Source organism: Juglans microcarpa x Juglans regia, chromosome 8D (assembly GCF_004785595.1).
Source record: "Juglans microcarpa x Juglans regia isolate MS1-56 chromosome 8D, Jm3101_v1.0, whole genome shotgun sequence".
Classification (NCBI taxonomy): domain Eukaryota; kingdom Viridiplantae; phylum Streptophyta; class Magnoliopsida; order Fagales; family Juglandaceae; genus Juglans; species Juglans microcarpa x Juglans regia.
The window spans coordinates 26,629,079-26,646,574 of NC_054608.1; the positions used below are offsets into that span (position 1 = coordinate 26,629,079).

General features: G+C 40.4%; 1 protein-coding gene across 1 annotated transcript; it reads left to right on the top strand.

Annotated features, from left to right (window-relative positions):
• Nucleotides 1–2,366: 2,366 nt before the first annotated feature.
• LOC121242361 (UPF0481 protein At3g47200-like) lies at nt 2,367–3,698 on the top strand. Its single transcript, XM_041140235.1, has one exon. The coding sequence runs from the start codon at nt 2,367–2,369 to the stop codon at nt 3,696–3,698; it is 1,332 nt and encodes a 443-aa protein (XP_040996169.1).
• The last annotated feature ends 13,798 nt before the right edge of the window (nt 3,699–17,496 follow it).

Below are 17,496 nucleotides of genomic sequence, written 5' to 3' on the forward strand. Positions count from 1 at the left end.
AAAGAATAAAACGTGCGGAAGTTAACGTGTGAAGAAAAATAAAACAAAATAAAATGAACAAAATAAATAAATAACGAAATCAATAAATAAAAATTGAGTTCGATTGGATCCGGGTGTTACAGTAAATAGTACGATTATATAATTAAAATCATGATGAATATATAGCATTTGGTATAGCTATAAATATGGTGTTTTGAAGTCCTTTCCATCTTGAACTCTCAAACTCTCTCATTTCTCACAAAAACTTTCTCCATAGATACGACTAGAGGGGGTGGGAGCTTCGGCTCCCTTCCCCTCCCTCCCTTCATCCCTCCTCCTACCTCCCTCCCTTCTATTCTGTATTTGTTTTGTTTTGTGTGTTTTCAAGTGAAATAAGGGAGAAGCGTAGATCTAGGTCTTCCCACCTTGGCTCCCTTCTCCTCCCTCCCTTCATCCCTCGTCCTTCCTCCCTCCCTTCTATTCTGTATTGTGTTTTGTTTTGTGTGTTTTCAGGTGAAATAAGGGAGAAGCGTAGATCTAGGTCTTCCCACCTCGGCTCCCTTCCCCTCCCTCCCTTCATCCCTCCTCCTTCCTCCTTCCCTTATATTCTGTATTGTGTTTTATTTTGTGTGTTTTCAGGTGAAATAAGGAAGAAGCACAGATCCGGGTCTTCCTGCCTCCCACAGGCCAGCACGCGCCCCGCCATGGTGTTGTTCAATCGCCGATCTTCAAGATCACCGAATGAGGCACCAAACGGAGTGACGAGTAGCCCGCACGTGCGGGTCGATTTTCCAGAGTCGTTCGGCACGTGGCTTTCACATACTACCGGGGAGCCCTCTGCCAAAGCCACGTGTGGCATTTTTGGAGTCTGTGAGTCCAGGATCTTCAAGATCGACTGTTGGTTCTCTTCCAATAGTGGCACGTGTATTGCATGCGCCACAGTAGCCTCTGTGGCCTGCTTTTCCGTTTTTATACAGTGTTTTATCTTTGTAATTTCTTTTGTGTAATGTTGTTTCTAGGAAAATAAAAATCCAAAAAAATATAGTTTCTTCGGACTTTGGTCCAAATGGAGTAGTGGTCCCCTCCGTGTTGATGGGATTTGGTGAACCCTACCCTACTTAGTCTGGGTATGGGGCTTTGTAACCTCTGTCGTGGACAGATGTGGTATTTCTCTAGTATTTAGGTCTTTAGAGATTTATTGTCTAGACTAGATCATATCAGTCACGAAAGTGAACTGGGAAGCTACTAACGTTTGTAATTGGTTTGTTTTTCAAGTTAATTTTATAAGTCCTCTCTTAATGAAGGGTTATGATCGGTTTTATTAAAAAAAAGAAAAATATGGTGTTTTTATTTGCATCTCGTATTAATATTTGAACTGAAACATATTCAACTACAACACTTTCTTGATCTTTAATAATAATAAATGTTTGCAACTAGGCACGTGCATTGCCCAGTTGACCTGGAGTAATAATATTTGCAACTGAAAGATATTCAACGTACCAACACTTGCTCTTATTAATAAATATTTGCAACTAGGCACGTCCATGCCTGATCATGAGTCGGAGTACTACGAGTTTTCAGATAAATAATATCGTCTATTTCATGACTATCTGTTCGTATATATTCTGTTCATTAGTTGTATTTAATTAACATAGAGTTGGCAGTCCGTGAACAGAATTATATTAATAAATAACTGTGGCAGGCCCGCCATGGATTAGTCGACCTCGAGTAAAGAGAGGTCCAACCTCGCAACAAGACGAACGTAGAGAGATCTATATACCCAACGCTCTATTGTTTGAAAGCCACACAGATGCAACTAAATTAAGGTCTGCATATATACGTACGTAGCGCTTCAAGATTACGTATACAGTTCAAAGTGTGAACATCGATCCCAGCTTGTTCTGTATCTCAGTGTCGACGCATAAAGCTGAAGCTTGGACTTCTTGAGATCTCTTCCCGTATCCAGGTTCAAAAATCTCTCTTCCTCGATCTCATGAATCTCATGAAGTACTTCATTATAATTTCATTCTTTCTTCCTCGTTCTCATGAAGATTTAAGTAGTGAATGGCATTTAGGGTTGCATTTTGAACTCGAGATTTGACTTTTTGTATCTTTTAGTAATATATAATTATGCAAAGTTATCGAAATTAAGCCTCAGTATACAACGTACGGTGTGGATTTCATGTGATAATTAGTTAATAATTACTTGTATGTTAGTTATCATGATCATGAATTGATGATCTGCGTAAAGATCGATGAAAGGGTACTCAATAATATTGTTGATAGGCAAAAAGCATAAGATCCAATTAACGTTGTAATATTGGGTCCTTGTAAAAGATAATTAATGTCGTTATTTTGTCATTAATTTGTGGCTACGTTATTGATAGATGGGAGAATCAGCAAATGAACCAAAACTTCAAGATGATCAGGAAGCAAATGCCTTGGTAAAAAATGAACATCGAGGCACAAAATTGGCAAATGAAATCAAAACAAGGTTGGCAAGCTTAGAGCCACTCCCAGAATCACCTGGATGTTGTATCTACAAGGTGCCAGATCCCCTTCGAAAATCGAACAAAGAAGCCTACACTCCCCAAGTTATATCGATAGGTCCTTTCCATCGTGATAACAAGAAGTTGCAGGCCATGAAAAGGCTTAAACTGGGGCATCTCAAAGCTCTCAAGGAGCGAGAAAACGTAGACACGAAGGATTTAGTAAGCACTATAAAAGCTGCAGAAGAAAGTGTTCGTGAATGTTATTCAGAGACTATACCACTTAGCAGTGATGATTTTGTGAAAATGATCCTGATTGATGCGAGCTTCATCATTGAGTTTTTCTGGAGAAACTGGGCGGAACTCTGGACTGAATATGACCGGGAATTAATAAAGCCGTGGTTAAGCAATAGGCTGCAGCTGGACTTGATGCTACTTGAAAATCAACTTCCTTTCTTTATTATCGAGAAAATATATGACATTGCAATGCCAGATCTCTCAATCGATCACCCCTTCATTGAGCTTTGCTTTGACCAGTTCGATTATCACAACGTTCAGAAAAAGTCTCATCACGATCTCGAGTGGAAAATAATGCACTTTGTTGACTTGCTTAGATTCTTTTGCCTACCTCCTCGCGAAAGGAGACCGGAAAGAAGTGCAAAAATAGTTAAGAAAATGCACAGTGCAACTCAGCTGAAGGAGGTAGGATTGAAGTTTAAGTTGATCGATTCAAGCAGTAGTTGCACACAGCTTGAACTAAAATATGCAGATCACGGCGGAGAGTTGGAAATCCCAAAGTTTAAGCTAGACGATACAATGGAGATTTATGCTGGAAACCTCATGGCCTTGGAGGAGTGCCACTATCCTCATGAAGCATATATTACTGATTATTATATTCTGCTACGGTTCCTTATCAGAACAAACAAAGACATGGATTTACTTGTTCACGACGAGATCATCGCTAATTGGCTAGACGACATCAATCAAACTTTCATCAACAAACTGTGCATAAACGTCGTACATTCAGGTATGAACAACGATTATCATAGTATCTGTGAAGGTTTGAACAAATTCCACCAAGAACGTGTGACTTATGTTCAAAAGTTGAAGGCTGCCTTGATACGTGATTATTTTTTCACCCCATGGATGGGTGCTTCTACCATTGCTGCTATTATCTTGTTAGTACTCACTATCATACAGACTATATGCTCTCTCATCCCGCTATTTTAGGTATGATTTAGAAAGGAATTTGTGTAATCCTAAGGGTATTGGATTTCATATTGATGAAATAATTGTACTAGCTATTTCATTATTATATTTACTGTCGAAAATGTCAATAAAACACAATATATTACTAGAATTTTGGCTTTTGCACCCAAGCAATTATTTTTTTTTTCTTCGGAAAATTACTCCAAGAATCTTATTTGATTCTCGCGCATGGTAGTCACTTTCAAATGCATGCCACGGTGGCGCACGATTGGCCACATTTTCCTCGGAGGTGTTCGAATTACTGAGATAAAACCACATTTGTGAAACTTCAAAATCACAAGTACCATTGACAACCCATTAATGGAAGTATTCATTATAGCTGTGAAAGGCATGCCAATCAAACTTGCTACTACTAGTACATATATACTGAATATGTATGAAATAATATGTTCAAAGAGGCTATATATACATATATTTCACCAAGTTGCCTTGCAAGAGACCTGGGTTAGGCTAAATGCCACTCCCACAAACCCAAGCTGACTAAAATACCCTTGCAACAAATCAAAATAGACAGAGGAAGGTTGTGGCATTTGCATCTAAATTTCTTTCCGGCGATTGATATTTGGCTGCAAAAGTGCATTTTACTGTAGCTGCTTTTGATTTCCGAAGGCAAAGGAAGGGTAACCAAAATACCATTTTTCCGGCGACTTTTTGTGCACACAAATAAAACCACCTCAAAAGATTTGTTGAATAACGTTTTATTATCAACGACAGAAAAAGTCACCACAAACTCAACTTTTTACGGTGCCTTTTTTGTCGCTGCATAAAAATATTTATTAAATGACTACTTAATAGATTTCGCAATGAGAAAAATTTGCCACAAAAAAATTAGGACATAAATTAACCCTAACTTCATTCTTCCCCAGCTTGATATTCTCTCTCCATTCTCTAGAGTTTTCTTCTATCCCAAGCCTACCCGCTACCTTCTCGTCGCTCACCGAGGGATACCAATGAGTCTTAATCCTCCGTCTCCCTCTTTTTCTTTCTTCATCTGCCTCTCTCTATCTGATCCCCTGCGAAAATCTCCCACTAGGACCAGTAATACTTCAATCACATTTAACCATTCGATTGAAATATCCAAATCCCTATCTCACTTGAAACCCTCCTTAAAAATCTCCAAATATCTTGTGATTTTGTAGCAATAAACTCGTCTAAGCTCTGATCTTGGAGTCAAGCTTTTGAATAAAAAATGAGAGGATTTCAAATGAAGGTGGATAGCACAAGGAGACTCGTTGAACGAGATTTTCTTTTCTTTTTTCTTGAAACGAGGTCTTGGCCTTCCATGGATGGGGAGTTGGATCTTTGTACAATCCTCACATTCAGCCCCCATTGTGATCAACCACTCATTTTTCTCTCGATTGGTTACGATAGAAGAGACTGAGATATAAAATTGTACCCTTAGTAAAAGTGCAATAGTGGAATGTAGGAAACAAGGAGTTTACATGGGAAAGTGAGCGAGTCACATTAGGGTAGTTTCCATATTTATTTGAGGAGGGACATGCCTATAAATAGGGCATCAACCTTTAGTTCGAAACCACAACCTTTAAAGGACAAAATGGTGTGAGAGAAAAGAATTCCCAGAAGGGCAGCCATGCCTCCCGTAGTTATACGTAGGTTCATTGCTGATCGAAGGATGAAGGAAGAAAGCTACCGAGACTAGGAGAGTTCTCAGAAGGGCAGGGATCTAATATCCAAAATGCTTAACCATGCTGGCACAAGTGACAAAGCATAGAGAAAAGAGGTGAAGTTTCACCAATGTCCTATGAAGCCAAACCTGACCTAAGTGCTAGAATACAACATTAACTTTGGGAAAATATTGGATCTAAGGGCTGGGCAAGGGGGTCCCAATCCCTAACCCATCGGTTGTCGGTGGACTACTTAAGCTGCTCTCGCGATGAGAATAGGTCAAAAACAACCTCGCTAAGTCCAGCCTTAATTCACTACTCGACTGCCTCCCTCTTGACCTCGCTCTTCCTCACGGCTCCTCAGCCACGACAACACTCACAAAACCTCTCTCTCTCTCTCTCTCTCTCTCCGTCCCTCCCCCCCTCCACCATGCACAGCAAAAGAAGCCTAACTCATCCATAGTAAAGCTTAGCCATTGATTCCCCTTTCTACCATAAGACCCAACTGAGACTATAATGCAATTGGGTCGATGTCATTGCCTCTCTACTAATGGAGGCTAGAGGATGCTTGGCCATGAACTCATTGGTCGTGAATTAGGCATCACTTGTTATGAAGTTACACGTATGGTCGTTACATGGTGTGACTGAGGGAGCCAAAGTCTGTGGATGGTCCAAAGGGAGATCATGGTGCACACATTAATAAAATGACTTTGGATTTTATGTGGGGTGTGTGAGTATCACGACTTTAAGTCGAGATGGGGCATTATCTCGGTGGAGCTCCTCTAGTCACTCAGGAGTGCTTACAACTGAGTGATGACCCCTAAGTTGTTGCCGAGCAACAGCTGGCTCAAGTGATACGGTAGCAGTCTCTAGTCGACATTGTTGCCTCTCTACTAGTGAAGACTAGAGGATGCTTGGCCACAAACCTACTGGGCAAAGAACTGGGCATCACTTGTTATGAAGTCACATGCACAGTCATTACCCATAGTGTGACGAAGGGAGCTAGAGTATCCGGTTGGTCCATACGGAGACCATGGTTCATACCTTAATAAAATGAATATTTTCAAAACAAAAACTGGGATTTTTGGGTGTGTAATGTCTTGTGTGAATGATTCAGTGCATACTTGAGTTTGGTAATTTTCAAAATGTCAAATGTCATATTTCTCTGTACTTTCTTGTTGGCATAATTCCCTTTTTCTACCTAAATGTATTTTGAGTGTGAGACTTAGTTTCACTTATTGAAATTTTGTGAAATCTCATTGTGGTGGTCCCACTGGCGATTCTACTCCTCAGAATCATAGATTTTGATGTAAAGGGAGGGTATGGTGATGGATACGTGCATGTAAGTCCAACTCCACTAGAAGAATGAAGACTGTGGTTATTTCTCTTTTGTAATTAAAGTTATTTCCAGACTTGTGGCCTATGGATGCTAGCTTGATGATGTAATTTAATTTTTGGTAGTGTAATTAGCTTCATTAAGAATACCGTTTTATTTATGCTACAATATATTTGTACACATTTTTTATTATGTAAGCACACATTGTATTCTTCTTATTGTGCGAGGGGTGTATGATTATTATAGCCAACGTCTTAGTATCGTGGTTGTAGCCAAATTGCAAGGGGGTTGGGGACACCATAGGTGGTATCAGAGCTTTTATGGCTATGGGAAAATCCATAGGTCACCTAGCTGCAATACTAGAGTTAGGCTTCAATCTTAGTATGATAGGCTTGAAAATTTGTTCATTTAGACTTGAATCTTTAGCATAGATGGCTTGAATTTTCACTGCGATAGGCCTGAAACTTTAGTGTTGTAAGCTTGAACTTTTAGCAGTTAGGTGTGGATTTGAGATATCTAAACTTGAAAGGAAACAACATCGTCTAGGCGAGCTCATCGTGGCAGAAATAGAAGCCATGAACTGATGGAGGTGACAACTTCTAATCACCCAGGATATTTAAGGTTTTAGATTCTACAGAATTTATGAAATGAGTTGTTTGAAATATGAGGTTCTAGACTTTGTAGACTTTAATATATGATGATTTGAATTTTACAGGCTTTAAGAAATGATTTAATGACATTTAAGGTTTTAGCATCTAAAAGCTTTAAGAGATGATTTTTATTAGATATAAGGTTATCGATTTTGCGGACATTCGAAAAATGATTCTTATTTGAGTTAAGGTTTTAGAGGTGTAGACTTTAAGCAATGAATTCTTACAAGGTTTGAGGTTTGTGGTTTTAGTATGCAAGTTCGATCGAATTAGTTCATATCGAGTCTGCTAAGTTATCGAATGTGCACAGTTTGAAAAATGATTATTATTGAGTTTGAGGTTATAAGGTCGGCAGACTTTCAGGAAATGATTCTTATCAAATTAAGGTTATAGATGGTGCAAACTTTAAGAAATGATTTTTGTCAATTCTAAGGAAATAGGTCCAACAGACTGATGGAAATGATATTTTATGTGATGGTGTAGAATGTGATCAAGTTAGGTTAAGAGTAGGAGTGGGTGGACTACTTATATTGAAGGCAAACTTTAGTAATGATTTGGTGGACTTTCGTAATGAATGATATTGAGTTTAGTACCACTAGAATAAATTCTAATTAGGATTGGGATGATGAGCAGTTAAGTCTCTGTTGTCGGGTGGAAGGTTGTAGGTGCTCTTTATTGGCTGGTCGAGATGGTTTAAAAACTTTCGGAGTGCATTACTTATCTTAGATGGGATGTGTGGACCTTGATTAGATAGGCACATCTTGGATAAAGTGTGGGTGTGAGGATACCATCACCTTAGAGTTGATTGTTAGTATATATGTCCACATGTGTAGGATTTGATAGAATAATTTAAACTTTCTCCGTCGCAAATACTTGAATTAATGTTACCCATAGAAGTTACTCCAAGTGTTATTGACTTGACTCTTCCCAATTACTCAAACCTCCCTACATTCATACTTGTTACATCCTTGAAAAATATCATTTTATGAATTCTTTGCACAATGGTCCTTACGGCATGGCTTAGCTTATTTTTAAGTCATGGTCCCAAAGTTTCTAGGTTGTCATTCTTGAAACTCTCTTGGAAATTGATATGAAGGGAAACCACAATTTTTGTAAATCTTTTACTTTCTTTCTATCTATTCACTTTATCTACTAAATTTTGTGAACTCAACTTATTTGTCCAACTTAATGAAATCCTTTGGCGACTTAGTGCTTTGACCAGAGTTTTAGAACTATTTTTTTATGAATTGCTAGAATTTTATTTTCCTTTTATTTTATTAAAAAAAGTTTTCAATGGAAGGACCAATCGTGAGCCCGGCTACTTCATTGTGACCTTCCTCCCTACCCATTGCAAATCAATTTTTTTCTTTACTCACCTGGCAGAGCATACCTTTGCTTCCTAAATGTGACTTCATTCATTAAATTAGTTTCTCTCACCGATGGGAAGCAATCAAGTAAATTGACTTTCACCACTTCTTGTTTCACTTTTGACAACTCTGTTTTGACTACTCAACCTTATCCACCACGAGCTTGACTTAGTGTATGGTTTCTAAGATCATTCCAAGGAAAATTGATGGAAAGTATGTCTTGGGCAGACTCTTTTAGATCACCCCTTTTTCGTGTTAAAGGCTTCTCATTGATATGATGATATTTGTTTTATGCACTTTGATGTGTTTATGTTGATTGGTACTAGTATATTGTCATCGATCACAGATGTAATTTTCAAGGAGTATTGATTTTGACTGAGGATCCAAGAGACAATCTAGAAAGATGGGTGAGAATTCATGGCTCTGGAAGATGATTCTATCATCCTATCCAAGTGTGGTAAGAGTTTTCTTAGTAGGTGTTGATCTGGTTTATTCTTGAGGGTGAAATATTTAAGAGGTCTTAACTCTAGGCTTTTTGGTGAAGTTATCAAAGTTGCGTAGCAGAAGCGTGATACTTAGTAATATAATGGTTAGGAGTCAATTTTCATGATGATATTTGAGGAATTATTTATGACGTCAGTTCCCATAGAAATCTAAATTTGAGACTATATAATTTATGGTAGGTTGATCATGTTGCAATGCAAATTTGTGGTTATTAATGATTGAGTTTAGAACGAACTAGTAGGTGACCAAGTGAGTGCAATAGAGGTATGGAAGTTGAAAGCTTAAGCATCAATAATGGGCAGCATAGTCTATATTGTGATTATAATCAGGGTCCATAGGTGGGATATGCTTTTGTGGAACCAGGGATTTTGGATAGCATGGCCTACCTTGGGATTTTTTACGCTAGATGCTAATGGGAGAACTAGTTTTGGTCATAATGGGGGGAACCTCTAAGGAAGTAGACGTAGAGACTAGTCATAGTTACGCGAAGCAAATTTCCTAGATGAAATTTTTATAAGGGGGAGGATGTGAAGCCCAACCCACACTTAGGCCCAAAGCCTTAGGAAAAAGCCAACCCATCCCCGAAAACGGTGTCATTTTGGCCCCAAACTAACAAACCCTAAAATCTTCTCACTCTCACATCGTATTTCTTTCTCTTCCTCTCTTTCTCCATCTCTCTACCTATGCATTGTCCTCTCTTCCTCTACCCATCCCTCACCTCTTTGTCCCTTAATCTATCTCTCCCACTCAGACTCCCTCCCTTCCTTTCTCTCTCTCTCTCTACCTCACCTCTTCCTCTACTTGTCTCCTCTCTTCTTTCTCACTCTACCAAGTCTACTAGGTCCTTAGTTCTCTCTTCTCTTTCCCCTAGTTGTGTTATCTGATGTAGCCCATGCCGCCACCACTCCTCATCAACCAATTTCCCCTCTCCTATAACTCTTTCTCTACCCGTCAAGCTTTGTGTCTCTCGGTTTACACCTCTTCACCATTGTTGGCAGCCACTTATCGACTCTCTCACCCACCCATAGACACTTCAGCCACACCCCCACCTCCCTCTCATCTATCGGTCCCACCTCCCTTAGATCCCTCAGGATCTCGTTCTCTTACTTAGGGTTCCACCGCCACCCTCGTTTTGCAGTGTCGCACCACTCTAGAAAGAACCTTGCAAAGTCTAGCCTCCACTAATTTCTCAACTGCCTCCTCTTGACCCCCCTTTTTCCTCACATCTCCTCAGCCACAATGGCACTCACAAAACCTCTCTCTCTCTCTCTCTCTCTCTCTCTTTCTCTATCTTTCCACCATGCACTACTAGATAAGCCTAGCTTAACCAACATGAAGCTCAGCTGCCAATTTCCCTTTAGCTGTGAGACCCAGCTAAGACAGTAACGCTCTCTGGTCAATGTCATTGTCTCTCTGCTGGTGGAGTCCAGAGGATGCTTGGTCAAGAATGAGCTAGGCGAACTGGGCATATTTCGTTATGAAGTCACACAAACGATCATTACCTGTAGTGTGATGAAGGGACCAGAGTGTATGGGTGGTCCATAGGGGAGACCATGATGCGCACATTAATAAAATGACAGTTTGGATATTATGTACAGTGTGTGAATATCACGACCCTAAGTTGAGATGGAGCATTATCTGTAACACCCCGCTCCTTCCTTCTGACATACGCTTCTTCTTTCTAACGTATGTTCCTTCTTTCTTATGTAAGCAAGTTCCAAGGATGAAAATTATGTTATTGCCCGCCCCATCTCTCTAGCGATTACGAGCCTCGTTATGCGTGCTGAACCTCTATGGCGTGTTCCTAAAGACATTATGTGACTTCTAAGGCACGCCCAGTGTTTTAAATGTACTGAAAATAATTATAAGGAGCGTTTATAGTGTTATTGAACTAAGTTTGATTTTAAATACGATAATTATAATATTCTTGAAGAGGTCCAAAAATATTATAATTTTCGGAAATAATTTTAATATTAATATTAAAATGATTTCAGTTATTTAAAATATTATAAGATTTAAATTATGTTGAAAGCTTTAATTAATTAAATGGTTTTATCCTTTTAAATATATTAAATAAGACTTCATTATTTATTAATGATGAAGGAATATTATTTTATAAACTGAAGTTAGTTTAAATAATATTTTAGTTTAAATAATATTCTACCTTAATTCCTTTAAGTGCTTTTAATTAAGTTTTTGTTTTCGCATTTTCAAATCAATGTTTTAATCCTCCACCGTTAGATCATTTTGAGGATCCCAAGACGAAGGGATTGGGTTAAATACCCAAACCCCTCTTCCTTCTCCCTCACTTTTCCCTAGCCCTCTCTCTCCTCTCTCTCCCTCGCGAATTGCACTACATGACACCCCCCATGCCCGAATTCCTCACCTCCGCCACCACCGGCACCTCCTCCCTCCGGTGAGCTTTCCCATGCTGGCCCTTCTCCCTCACGCTTTCTCTTCCTCTCTCTTGGCAGTGTACAACCTGAATGGGCTTCACGTTGCTGCACCGCCGTGCACCATCCTCTGGTGCCACCACCTCCACGGTAGCTCCTTCTCCCACTGGCTATCACCCTCCACCGTGCAACCCTCCCTCTCTTTTAACAGTAAGTAGCCGAAATGGATTTTTAACCATTTCCCCTCCTTGCGCCGTCGTGCGCGGCCACCCACGGCCACCAAGCGCCTCCATGTGCTTCCCCATCCCTCCCACTTCCTCCTCCACATGACCCGAGACCCATAGCCTCCCTCCACCGCACAGGCTCTCTCCCTCCTTTATGCACGGGTTCTCCCCTTTCTAATGCCGTGCGCCGCCACCCATGGTGTCCAGCCACTGTCATGAGCCTCCTCCAGCCACCACCGACACATCCCGACCACCCATGGCCCCGATCTGCCACCCATGCTACACACTCTCCCTCACTCTCTCACGGCATCTCTCCCTCTCACACACGGCCAAGTTCACTTCCACCATCGTGGACCATTGTGCCACCACCTCCGAGCCTCCACGGCTCCACCAGCAACTCCCTTAGCCGAACCCTAGGTCCAAACCATTACTTTATGTGGTGGGTAGCCACTGCACGTGATGGACAGCCATTACGCGTGGCTGACCACCACTGTACCCGGCTAGATTCGTCGTGTTACACTCCTTGCCACCATCACAAGGCCACCACGAGCCCTTCCAAGACCACACTTAGCTATCCAAATGCCCAAACAGCCACCGTACGTGGGTTAGCCGCCACGTGTGACCCTTCCCACATCATCAATAGTGACGATCGATGAGCAACGCACTGGTTATCCCGTCGATGGTATAACCCTCTATCCCTCGTTAATTATGTTAGATGTTAATTAGTTGATTAGGTTGTGGATTGTGTTGTTAGTATTTGTGGAGTTAGTTGTGTTGTGATGTGCTGTGTAGTGAGGTGTTGGGCATATCTGTGTAGTGAAGTGTTGGGCATATTTGTGTAGTGCGCTGTGAAGTGTTGGGCGTAGTTGGGAAGTGTGCTGTGAAGTGTTGTGGAATGTACTGTGTAGTATGGTTGAGGAGTGTGTGCTATATTGGTAACGTGGCATGTGGAATAGGAACAATACATGCTGAGTGTACTCTATGTGTGGCGTAGTGTGGGATAAGGAGAGTATATGTAAAATATATCCTCCTGGCGTATTGTGGAATGTGAAGAGTACACGTGGAGTGTACTCTGTGTGGCGTGGCGTGGCTTGTGTGAAGGGAGTACACGTGGAATGTACTCCATGTGGTGGAGTGATGCACCATATGACGGGTATGCCATAGTGGTGATGTAGCATAGTGTGTGTGAAGGGAGTACACGTGGAATGTACTCAATGTGGTGGAGTGATGCACCATATGGCGGGTATGCCATAGTAGTGATGTGGCATAGTGTGTGTGAAGGGAGTACACATGGAATGTACTCCATGTGGTGGAGTGATGCACCATATGATAGGTATGCCATAGTAGTGATGTGGCGTAGTGTGTGCGAATAGAGTACACGTGGAGTGTATTCCACATAGTGGAGCAATACACCATGTGGCACGTATGCCGTAATGGTGATAGGTCGTAGCGTGTGAAGTGAGTACACGTGGAGTGTACTCCATGTGGTGGAATGATGCACCATATGGCGGGTATGCCATAGTGGTGATGTGGCGTAGCGTGTGTGAAGGGAGTACACGTGGAATGTACTCCATGTGGTGGAATGATGCACCATATGGCGGGTATGCCATAATGGTGATGTGGCGTAGTGTGTGTGAAGGGACTCCATGTGGTGGAGTGCTGCACCATATGGCCGGTATGCCATAATGATGATGTGGCGTAACGTGTGTGAATGGAGTACAAGAGGAGTGCACTCCATGTAGTGGAGCAATGCACCATGTGGTGCGTATGCCGTAATGGTGATAGATCGTAGTGTGTGAAAATGGAGTATACGTAGAGTGTACTCCATGAGGTAGCGGGACTCCATGTGGCGTGTTGCAGAGAAGATGATGGTTGTGTGGTTGATGGGCGTAGAGCGTGGTAAATATTTTCAGGAACTGTGAAACAGTGTCCGGAAGTAGTTATGGCATAGCCTGTAGTCTGAGGTGACAAGCGTCACCGTGATGGTCTTATGGCTAGGAGTATGTGTCAACTAGCGGAACAAGTGTAAGAGTGCGCAGTGGAAGCATGACTGGGGAATGTCACGACCACTGGTAATCGTGCTTATGATAGGTGAGGAGTTAGTGTAGAAATGATGTAGTAGGAAAGTGAGGAGTATGTGAGGAACCGTACTCGTGATGAGTTAGGAGTTGGCGTAGAAATGGCATAGTGGGATGTCAGGTGACGTGAGAAGGTCACGGTGTAGCTTGGGTGTAGTCTCGAGCTATATGACGTGACATAAGGCGTGGTTGTGAACGAAGTCTTGTCGTGTTAACTGTTAGGATGAACTATCAAAAGGGACGGGTAGCATGAAGAGTCATGCTAGCCGAGTTAAAGGAAAGTTGGTATCGGAGTATGGCCCTTGTCCCTACGCGCAGGTGATCAACATGTTATATGTTGGTCTCAAGTGATAAAGGGATAAGGTACATGTGTAATCTGGTTAGACACATGTGCCAGATAGATTCACCATATGTAATGGGTAATCTGTCCTTGCCCCAGTTACACGGTGTTTAAGCCTCAGAGTTGGCTTAGAGCTGTGTGGCTTGTATGGATGGGAATGAGGATTTAGTGTGGGCTAAAGTGCATGGAGGTAGTAATGGGTGTATTATCTAGGACTGGGATGCGTGATTCCCTCAGTCGGAATCATGCATCGAATGTGGTTAGTAAGAAGATTAAGATGAATGTCTTAGTGTCTTAATCCTAAGGTGAATCATGAGTTCACTTTAGTAGATGAGCACTCGAGGCAAGACCTTGAGTTGGAAGATGTGGTGACCGTAAGTGGTCCCTAAAGGGTTTAACATAGTAAAGTACACATAAGAGCACCGGATAGAAGGAGAGTGTTCCAAGTGATGTGTAGCTCTATTTCTAGTTTAAGTTGCTTATGTATTAGATAGAGAATGACGTTAAGGTTATGTGTATGCATGTAGGTTGCCATATGACATGCACATGAATGGACTGCATGATATGCAAGTAGCATGGAATCCAGGTAAATGTTACGTTCATACTCTTCTAAGAGTTTTCTAAAATATAAAGGAATGAAAGCGAAACATTTTTCATCACGATGCTTTACAAAAAGACATGAAAGACGTTTTACGATAGAAAGTGCTAAGTGTTCAAAGGTATACGTATGTACAGCCCTCCTTGGCAGCCCCTTTTTACACAACGAAAGTATTAGTTGCACGCATGTGAATGGATGACTATACGTTGTATCTATTATATGTATTTTTTAAGAAAATCTATGAACTGATGAAAATGCATAAAAAACATGAAAAATAATGCTTTTATGGATCCTACGAACTGATGCTTTCATGTGTGCCATGAGGTGATGCTTATGGATGTCATGAAAGACGACGTTTAAGTTCATGTATGTTTTTAAATAACGTTTTCCATGAATGAACTGTTAAATGAAGGATAGAGCTGAAATGAATTGAAAGTTTCAACCCATGCCTTCAACGATATTTTTCCATGAACTGAACTGTTAAATGAAAAGGACTTAACTGAAAGGACCGAACTGTAAGAAATGACTGAATGAATGAATGCTTTAATGTGTGAAGATACGTAACGGCCACATGAATGAATGAAAAGGGTACCAATGAATGGGCAGATTGCAATGCTGGGTAAGTAGTACTAGAAGTGCACCCAGTGCTGCCCCTGATTGAAAAGGGATTTCCAATCCGTTGGCCACTGGTAGAGTCCAGATCCAAAGGAAGACCGCTAATCCCAACACACGGGGCGTAACAGTGTGTACTGGCCTATGAAAGTAATAAGAAAGAATGTATGGATGCATGAACGCATGAACTTTTAAGAAATGAATGCATTGATGGGGGACACGTCTTACGAAAAGAAAGCCCATTTTTAAAAGAAAATCTCATCCAGTGATGTTTTTAAATGAACGCATGTATGCATGCACGCATATACGTATAGTATGTATGAACGTATGAATGCATGAACGCACTGCATTCTTGAAGAAATGAAGGTACTGACGGGGGACACATTTTATGAAAAGAAAGCCCATTTTAAAAGGAAACTCCGTCCAGTGATGTTTTCACATGAACGCACGTATGCATGTACGCATGTACGTATAGTATGTATGAATGATGAATGCATGAATGAAAACCTATGTTGTTATATTTTAACTGTATGAAGTAATGCTTACGAGGCATCGACTTATTTTCATTTTTATGCATGTCCCTCCCCTCACAAAAACTGAATGATCAGGACGGACACGGCCCATGGAGAAGAGCACGGAAGTCTAGGCATGAGTTTTAATTGTACGAGAGACCTTTTTATTGTAAGATTAATATTTTCCATTGTAAACCTCTTTTATTCTCCAAACACATTTTACTTTATAAACGTAGAGTCTTTGTAACACCCCGTTCCCGGAGGTCCGGAGAGTTAGCTCTTAACACTTAACATCAAACATCAATAACACAACTATAAGATCTAGAAAACTCTATAAAATGTTAATCCATTTAATCAACCCAAAAATCTATGTTCCTTCATGGGAACAACCATGAAATTCTCAATAACATAAATTAAAACCCTCCAAAACTTGAAAATATTCTTAACTCATCAAATCATAATAACAAAAAATAAAACAGTTTTCTAACTACGACTCTCAAGTAAGCACTTGTACCCTCGGGCACATATTCCATTACGGACATTACACCTTGTTAACACTTCCTACTCTTGATGTCCAGCTAAACTATCAAAATTATCTGAAAAATAATTGGAGATAAGGGGTGAGTTATTAACAGCTCAGTAAGCAGAGGATATATACTAGTGTGTAAACATGAGCATTTACAAAATTCAGAATGTAAAAACAAAATATTTTCTTTCAGAATGCAGCGTCAGAATAACATTTTCATAATATAGCGTCAGAACATGTTATCAAAAATATCAGAGCGAAGAGCGAAAGTTCGAAAACATTCATAATCAAAATCCCTTTGGCATAGCATAAAGTGAAACATCACATCTTATCTTATCATGTCAGAACAAATACCATATTTAACCCCTGTGGTAGGGTTGTGCAAACCCCGGTAGCTAACCTAGCAGAAACAGAATGTGAATCTTTTCCTTATTCATTTTCGGAGCCCCGAGTGTGCATATAGGAAAGACCACGCAGAAAATCACTTTGTTTCCAAAGTGGGTGCACCAGAAACAGAAAAGTTGGTATCAACTCGAACAGAGGCCACAGTTTTACACCCGTGGTAAGGTCAGAACTGAACAGAAACAGAAACAGAATGTTATGCTAGAGGTTTTCAGAAATCACATCAGATCGTATCAAAGTACAGGAAATCTTCATAACAGAACAAAATCATATCACAATATAATTTATGTACAAAATTTCATATTCACTCTCTTTTCAAAGTTCAGAAAACACAATGTCAAAAATAAGCTCATGTCTACACCAATCATGACAGAAAATAATTTCTTCTTAAACAAAATCTCATGAGTAATGCAGAACAAATAACTACGGTAGTTCAAATTTCTTTTCAAAATCAAATATGTATATTTTCCAAAAAATAACCTTATGTCATTTTATTTTAATACAAATTCCAGCATAGGAACCTTGCTTACCTGGATTTCTTAGCTTTTTCGGAATTTTCCTCAAAATGTCGAACAATAATTAATCGTCACCT